Source organism: Diadema setosum, chromosome 7 (assembly GCF_964275005.1).
Source record: "Diadema setosum chromosome 7, eeDiaSeto1, whole genome shotgun sequence".
Taxonomy (NCBI): Eukaryota; Metazoa; Echinodermata; class Echinoidea; order Diadematoida; family Diadematidae; genus Diadema; species Diadema setosum.
The window spans coordinates 6,182,387-6,191,660 of NC_092691.1; the positions used below are offsets into that span (position 1 = coordinate 6,182,387).

Genomic DNA, 9,274 nt, shown 5'->3' on the forward strand with positions numbered 1-9,274 from the left:
ATGTAACTGCGCTCATTATTTTATATCAAGCATTGAATAACTGGTCTATAAATACCTCAAAAGTCTTTCAGCAAGACACAAGACTTCGCTTTTCGTTTTTACATGTTTCCGTTTTCTTAATGCTATCGGAACAAACCAATTATCACCTAAGTAAATTCTTCCTTGTCTTCCTTTATGTTACTGTCAAATGTTCATATCTAGTTAATATTTAGGGAAAGAAAGGATCGAAAAGAAAGATAACTCCTTTTTCAAAGTAATGAGTATGTCGCGTTTGCTTCCATAGCTCGAGACAGGAGAAATGTTATTATTTTTTCAACTATTTTTGTCAAATATTTTGACACAAATTTGACTTGTTTTGTGTTTGGGGGTTTGGGGATAGATGAATATCAAGGGGCGTATAAATTGTCTAGAATGCAAAGCATCGAGCAGGAGGGCAGACTTCTCCTTTTGCAAGAGAGTGTGATATGGAATTAGAAGGTATATAGGCGTTGTATATACATGTACGTACGCCAAGAAATATATCAGGGAGGGGAGGCTTTGGGATAATATGTTTGCAGGTTATAAGCAGAAAGATAAAAGTAAGAAATGAACCTATTTACACTGCAATGTACTTTTGCGAAAGTTGCTGGTTGGCTCATTCATGCGTCTTTATTTCTAAAAATGTCGCACTCCAAAAGACGGAAACAGAAATTGCTTTGTTTACACTGATGCTGTCGGCTGTGGTGCTGGAACAGGAGCCAAAATTCCAGTATTCCCACGTTCCCTCGTCAAAATCTTGCAGCCTCCCGCAGCGGCTAACCCAGATCATAGTGCTGACCTAGATCATGGAGCTCACCAGCTGTATTATGCATAGTCAATAGTCATCTTTGATTCATTTGCAAGGTCGATTAGACAGGATATAAACTGAATCTCTTTATTCTATTTAATTACTGATTTTTATTTTACTGCTTTTCAAAAAGTGCGTGTTGTGCTAGATGCCCCCCCCCCCCTCAGACGGTCAACCTATTTATATGCTGATCCTGATCTTTTAATAGTATGCCCCCTTTAAGAATGGGAAGGGGTTAGGATTTTGACCCCCAGCACGGGCTTTTAGAAGGGAAGCCATCAAAATTACACCCTATTGAGGTTTTTGGAAGGGAAGATAGAGAAACATGTATGATGAATTATAATAAATGTGCAGTGCATGCGGCGAAATGCCCCTGCGAAGAGAAGGCCTGCCTGGCATGCCTTGCAGCGAAACATACACATCAGTACAAGTAATAAGCACATTCGGGAGATGGGTCAAACACCAAGGAGTCCCGTTATCCCTATTTCGGATTTGGGGGAAGGGGATGAAACTATAATGCTATTCAAAATCCTATTTCAGGATTATTTGGGAAAGATTTGAAAAATCACCCCTAATCAAAAATATATTTAAGAAAAAACGCAAAAAGACCCCATATTTCAGCTGTTATTTCGGGATTTCTTCCCCGAAATGAGCCCCTAAAATATATCCCAACCCCCCAAATCGGGAACGCGCGTGCGTTCGACAGATGAGCACCCTCCTGATTGTGTGTGTGTGTGTGTGTGTGTGTGTGTTCGCGCGGGGGAGGGGGGGGGGTTAGATGACATCTTAATGGACAATTTGTAAAGAAATAACCATAACATCAAAGAACTATTCGAATGGTTTGCCTACTCTGTATGCATAGCTTACGCAGTCAAACAATTCGTAAGTAAGACGATGTATATCGCATTTTGATGTCAGAGATCTGCCTTTTGTAGAATAATTGGTCGTTGTTACATTTTACTGATCTTATGGCACTCTTCCCTAGGCAGCAACATTTTGATCTGCAGGATATAGCGCTTTCAAATAGAGGCTCCACTCGGCAGTGACGCTTTAACAATTACTTCCTTCTCTTCACGTCAATCTAACCCCCTGGCCTCGGATCGGAAATGGTAAACGATTAAAAAATCGGTCGTTGGGAAAGAAGGCACTGCTGTGTGGAAGACGTTATCATGAAATGACGTTTGCTGGCTGCTAGCGACCCCTATTTTGCAGACAACTACCAGCATTAAAGACATTATTTCCCATTTGCAGATGGAACAAAAACCCAGCTTTAGTGCTTCAAAATAGTTCGAGAATATGAGTTAGGGATAGAAACAACCGGTGTAAAAATATAAATCAATTTCTTTCCACGCAAACACCTCACATCTTGCACAATGCACAATGCACCGCTGCACTTTTCCCCCTCATTCTTCCCTCCCTTTTTCCATATCGCCACTCAGTGAGTGGTGACTTATATCTTATATTCTTACAATCTTGTAGTGTTTAGACAATCATTTCTAAGGCCATTGTCCTCGTCAAGCGCTTGCTTATGATGATGGTCTCCTGAATTTCTGTACATCAAGAATTGCCTCATTTGTCTTTGAGCAAGAGATATACTGTAACTTATGTTTGCATAAATGTATGCACAAAATAGAAAAAAAAATGAATATTTGAATTAATCATTTATTTGCTGTAATTGTCAGATTCAATTTATACTGTGCTCAATTTGTTTGTTCAATTGACCTTGTACTTCATTTATGTATGAAAAAGAAGTTCAGAAATAAAATCAGAATCAGAATCAGTATGATCAATGTTTAGTATTGTTAAATATACAAATATATGAACATTTGTTATAGATTAAAGATAAATTTGTAGTTTCTAGATTAAACCGTTTTCAGTTATGGTTTATTGAGAAAAATATTAATATCTCTGTATATTTTAGGCTTTATTGCGAAATTTTGTGATACAACTGACCTACACAACATATGCATCAAATGTGATAACTCGAACATTTTTAAAATAATTGATCCCAATGGTAAACAATACATTTAAAGGGGTGGCACAGTATTGATTGAGGTTAGAAGGATTCAGCTTTTTACATTTTGCCAAATACTTAGAAACTACTTAAAGGGTACCTCCGGATGATTTTCAGACTTTTACATGTGAACAACTATAAATTAGTCAAACTGAGTACACAGTTTCATAATTTATAGTGATTGGGATAAGGAATGAGAATGTTTTAAAAATTTATAACAAATTGCAATGAACAAGGATGATGACATGACAGCCTCACCATAAGAATGCATGAGTTGGGGCTCAAGGTAGCAGAACAACAGAAGAAGGCATGCATAGATTTTTCACAGGTGAACTTGTTGAGCAAGCGGTATTGTAATGGAATTACACTGCTACATTTCTGAAATATATGAGGCTCTGATGTCATCAGCACTGTTCAGTGTAATTTGTGTAAGATTTTCAATTTATTGGTTTCTCTGCTCTAGGACCACAATAAATTCCACGAATCTATACATGGAGCTGTTGAATTATGTACTACATGATGTGAAATTATGAAAATCGTCCGGAATGCCCCTTTAATGTTACAGAGCATACCAACTATAAGAGGGATCAAAGTTTACATGACAAAAATTGGTTTTGAAATGGCTGCGATATCCAAAAACAAAGTAAAACAAGGTGATCCCAATGAAAGGTGGGTCCCACCTTTTGTTAGGATTGCTTTATTCTGGATATCTCAGCCACTCAAAAACAAATTTCACCAAATAAACTTTAAATTCCACCTGAATATTACATGCTCTTTCATTATTTTATAAAATGTTTCTCATTATTTGAAAAGAAAAATTGGAAACCTGAAGCCACATCTCAACTGAAACTGTAACATAAAGAGCCTCGCTCCTTCTGTCTTTGCGAGTCTTCAGTGCTGAGATGATTATAATTATGGAGGGAGAGAATGAGCTGCATTATTGTGTAATAAATCATAGGCCTGTCACTACTGTGCCATAAAACACGAAAAGGATTAAAACAAAGAATTCGATGGAATGATCTATTAACGATCTCTTTCCTAAAGAACCAGGGATCACGTCCGTCTTCTTCCATGGACAAAGAGTAATCAGGGCAGGCTTAATGTTGTTATGGGACGTAACCAAACCCTGTAAGCTTTGATCATAATGACATTAAGCAGAGTCTGCTACCATTATATTCTGAGAGTCAAGCTCGTCACTACTCTCAATGAACTTTTAGGCAAGAAAAATAAAACAAGCAACATTGCTCTCTATCGCCAATAATACAAACACACATACACACACTTATATATCAATACAAAATGTATTGCCATAGTCATTTTCAGGGAATGTGTTGTGCAATGGTGGTAGACCATATGTCATTGACATTAACGCGTCTTCCTCTAAGTCAAACCAAAAAGAAAAAAAAAACTGCTGTATAACAGAAAACAGGAAGATGGTACTTGTTTTGTGTCAGTTGGTGGTGTTGTCGTGACATGTTTCTTGTCACTACTGGATTTCTCATTATTTTCTTCTTTCTTTCGTTTTTTCCGCCTTTCAGTTTTAAAAATATCATTGGGTTGGGTTTCTGTTTTATTTTGTTGTTGTTTTCTTAACTCCACGGTGTTCATTAGTTTGCTTGCGTTACTGAATTGTGAAAGCGGATTCTTGGACGCTGTGTCAGTGTGAAAATTGATACAGAACAATATTGAGCGTGGTGATTGCTGTTATATAAAATGGCATCAGGACAATCAGAATGGTCAGACATTATTTACACCCATTAATCACTTCTTGGAACACGTTTAATAGAGACATAATTGTGGTATATTGCGCGTCACGTAACTTTTCTTGTTCTTCCTGCTCCATTATCATAACTTTCGTAAATTTCTATTGAGCAAGGGTAATCACCTGTTATAAACAGGGAAGACACGCCATTTAGAAATAAAGGAAAAAAGTGAAGGGGGATCTATTAAAAAAAACGCCGTCAGACTTTGAATTCAGACGATAATTGGTATCAGGGCAATTCCCCTCCCCCTTCCCAGGACAATTACCACCAGCTAAATACTGGTTAATGAAAAGGTTAGAGTAAAGATTACAGGGTTAGGGTTAGGTTTAGGGTTAGAGTAGGTTAGGGCTAGGATTAGGTTCAGGATTAGGAATAGGATTAGGGTTAGGGGAAGGGTCTGGGGGTAATTGTACATGGGGTAATTGCCCTAGAACTCAATAATTATACTTACTCTGAGGAGATTTCACCGGTCTTATGACATATCTTATTCGATCATGGGATATATTGCCGTGAAATTTCATAGAGTATGAGCTTTTATCTCGAGTGTTGGAATCAACTTCGATGAATGCATTAAGATTAAACAAGCAGAATGATAGACATTTTATGGACTGAAGACAAGAGAAAGGAGAGCTGTTGACAACTCAACTTTCATTCAAACAAAATGATACTGGTTGCATTCACGCAATGGAAGTACAGGAGACGTTTGTGTTTTCACCTCTAATGTCACCAATTGACCTCTATGCAAGCTTACCCAGTTGTGCGCAGGTGTTTGTTTGCTGTTTTTTTTTTGGGGGGGGGGCCGTGGTTGGTTCACCATTGACAATAAATAAGGAAAAATTAGCTGTAGTATAACATATTATAATTGTTTTCTACAATAACTTAACTCTCGAATAAATCCGAAAGTTCAGAGCTGTGGCGTCACCACCTCATAATGTTATATACATGTATATGACGTGCAATCAATGTCGCTTTTTAATAAAAACATATGGCATATCGACGCCCCATTACGTTATAAGTTACAGTCGCTATTGGTGGAAATTCGGACTTTTGGTTCGTGTCATTTTAATCTTTTTAGAAATGTTACCTTAATCATGGGATGATATTTCAATTTCAGAGAAAAAAAATAACCACGTGCTGGGGATTTTTCACCGCCTCTTTCATTCCTGTATCAGGTCGTTGCGACAGAGATTGAGTCATTGTATGCACACACATCGGTCAGTCGGTATGTCCGGTCCGTGCTTGACTGACAAACCGCGACGATATTATGATACCGCACAAACATGAGATATGCATGCCGGCCAAATTCTTGGTAAACATTTTCTTTTCTTTCTTCATGGAAAGACAAATGTAGAATCAGTCTGTATCTTTCTATATTTTTACCGCCTTGGTCAACGCCAATCATTTTCCAGCGTCGAGCAACACGAGCAAACTCACTTGAAAACAAGATCGAGTCCGTCTTACCAGCGTTTTTGAAAGTGCAAAGTTGCGCGGTGACAGGAAAACAGAAAGTGTTATTTTACGGAAGGAGCGTATAAACGTGAAACAAAAGCTACAGCTACCCTGTCATCGTAATACCCATTAATTTTTTGGTCACTGCTGCCTTCGAGGGGGGTCTGCAGAGCAGTGACTTCACCGGAATCAAATTTCATTCGCGCGCGAAGTGCGTAGGAAGCGCAAGCCCCCGAGAGATGTTCACAACTTGCCCTCGTAGTGAGCAACAAACCAGTGCTGTAGACGATCCGCATGTGCTTCGAATTTTGCCACACCTCATTGAATTCACTTATTGGTTTAAGAGTCAAGTGCGGACTGCGGTAGCCTGCAAAGTAAAGGTGCGCGCCAAAGACGATAATTTCTGTATTAAAGTCATATCAGCTTGACTGCACGGACTTCTCGTAACAACGCGTTGTCGATGAAGGTGTGAGTTGAAAAGAACGTTGTGTTCCGAATCACTTTCTGTCAGGATTTGGGGGAAAATGCAGTCTGGTAGTAGTCTGCTTTCTCTCGCCGTAAAAGCATGCAGCACTGGAAGCACGTCTTCATGAGTCACCGAGTACATGACTTGGACTTTAGATCACCTGCTGGGACAGCGCTTAAAATACTTGACTTGTTTAACAATTGATCTCTGCCATAATTGACAACACTTCAATAAAGCATTTATCAATTATGCCTAACAACTGAACGGTGTTTGAGTGTGACAGTGTGTTGCGGCTTAGGAAGTTGCCCCCGACTAGTCGACTATGACTGTAAAGATGATGCATCTCGCAGCGTTGACGATGTTCGCTTCTTTATTCTTCGCGCACGGAGCGGGGAGCAAAGCGTTTGATGTCATACGTGAACTCGACAACGCGACGGTGATCGAGGGACAAAACGTTACGCTGAACTGCACTTTTTCTGAAAGACTTCCATATGAGTTTAACATTTTGTGGAAGAATGCCACTCACGATCTAGGGAGATGTCAGTATCCATATGCATGTAGGAGTTTTATCCAAGACTCGCGCATGACACTTTCCGAAGAAAATCGCCAGATATTTCTGCTACATTTATCGAACTCAAAATGGACTGATTCCCAAACTTATAAATGTATTTTTGAGATCCGAAATGGGAGTTCCACACATTACCGTGTAAAGAGCACTGGAAGAATATCTGTTATATCGGAGAGGGATATTTCATCTCCGACATGCCGATCTCTCATTAATATTGCTCCTGCTGTAGATTTCGTGACAATGCAATGCTACTGGAATCAGACTTCCCTCTATGCAGTTGGTAGCATTTCATACCAAGACGGTTCCGTTTCCAGTGGTAATGTACAGGGCTACAATGGGAGTGTAATTTCTAAACGCAAAGCATTGAACGACTTTGTTGATTTCAGCAAAGGAGAAACTTGCGTTATGAATATGCCTGGGCTCAGTTCTCAACGCTCGTGTGACTTCATGAGACGACTCACGCCGCTGAATTACACTTTGAGAGAGGGTGAGACAGCGACATACACGTGCGACAGCCCGTCAACAGAAGGGGTGTCATGGGCTGTGATCAACAACGGAGAGTTGCAATCGAGCGGACGGCTTCCACCCCAGATTATGACAAACACCACCAACCTTACTGTCAAGAAGGTTCCCCTTGACTTTGACAAAATGATAATTCTCTGCCTGAGCACACCGATGTCCGGCGAGCCCAGAAAGATTCGTGGTGTCGGAAAGCTTTTCGTGTCTGGAAAACGGCGAATATTGCCACCACAGGAGGTCAATTTGGATGGAACAACAGCACTTGATACAGAGGCAGTTGTTACAACGAACGCACCAGATCTATCTACCAGTGAAATGTTACAGCCCGCTCAATCCTCGCAAAGTGAATTTGAGAGTGAAAAAACGCCAGGAACACATGCTGTGAAAACCAACTTCGATAAACTGCAAAATGACAGTTCTTTAAACCCTGTTTCTGATCCTAGTTCCATTCCAACTCTTCTCCAGTTGAGGAATCTCATCTACTACTGCGTGGCAGCCTCTACCCTTGCCCTGGTTCTTGGTCTATTCTTGACGATACGTACATGTCGACGGAAGCCGTCCACTGGAGGAAAGGACCCAGAACAAACTAAGGTGGCGAAGATAGAGGGTGTCCCTGCTCAGTCGAACCAGGACTATGCCACCATTGATTCGTCTGAAATGAGATCGAATCGGTCCAAGGCGAATGAGGTCAAAAATAACGTAGAAAGGCGTAGCTCGTCTTTGCGCTACCAGCCTCCCAATCCTGTTCATCCGATAACATCCGACATTTTGTTCGAAGAAGCGACGCCAAATGGTTACGCTCTCCCCTCGATACCAAAATGCCGTACCATGTCTGAGTGCCACCCCTCGCTACCTCTCGCGTCACTCTCAGGATCTCATATTTCGGGACCTGCCGGCACACAACGACTCGCAAGGCAGCATTCGGCAATGGAAATCTCGCCACAAAGAGTCATTTCCGTGGATATAAACAACGACGGTCGAGGCGATACAGATGTCGAATCTACTGTAAACTCGCGAGTCTCTGATATAAGACCACATAAAGACAGAGATGAGACCTTCTACTTCTCCGTCGACAAGACTCTATCAGATGACGAAGAGGAGGACGACGACGGTACCGGAAATGACGTGGTACTAAATGAAATGTCACAATTGGATGAGGATCACGACTATTTCACCTTGGAGCAGTCGGCAAATGTGGCGCCAGGGAGGGAACCAGAGAGCATTCCAATGACGACGAAGACGTCGTCGAACAACAACGTGGTTCCACACGTCATGGAAATTGAATCAGGCTACGACAACTTCCGCTTTCAGCGCATACCTCATAAAAGAGACAAGACCGAAATCCAAACAAACACCTATCATAAATTGCAGGTGCAAACAAAGGGATGAGTCGCATAGACAGTTTGATGTAGACAGAGCTCTAACCCATTTGAATCGTTCCCTGAACGGCACTCATGTTAAAGGACGCCCTCTAGCAGAAGCCTATGTATCATGCAGCTGCTGACGAAGTCGGAGGTGTGCTGGTAAATCTATCGTATGAAGAGTTTACATGTAGAAACAGATATATCAATGGTTTCAGTTTGGGATAGTTGAGATAAAAGCTGCTGAAAAACAAGGAAAATCATTAAAAATATTTCTATATGTATTTTTAGATATAAATGCATAATAT

The 9,274-nt window shown here is 40.6% G+C and overlaps 1 protein-coding gene across 1 annotated transcript; it reads left to right on the top strand.

Annotated features, from left to right (window-relative positions):
* The first annotated feature begins 6,852 nt into the window (after positions 1–6,852).
* LOC140230628 (uncharacterized) lies at positions 6,853–8,994 on the top strand. The gene has a single exon (XM_072310768.1). It carries the CDS (start codon positions 6,853–6,855, stop codon positions 8,992–8,994), a length of 2,142 nt encoding a protein of 713 aa, XP_072166869.1.
* Positions 8,995–9,274: the final 280 nt, after the last annotated feature.

Excerpts from the sequence above, each read along its gene's own strand:
- LOC140230628 (XM_072310768.1), top strand. The coding sequence starts at position 6,853 with ATGATGCATCTCGCAGCGTTGACGATGTTCGCTTCTTTATTCTTCGCG.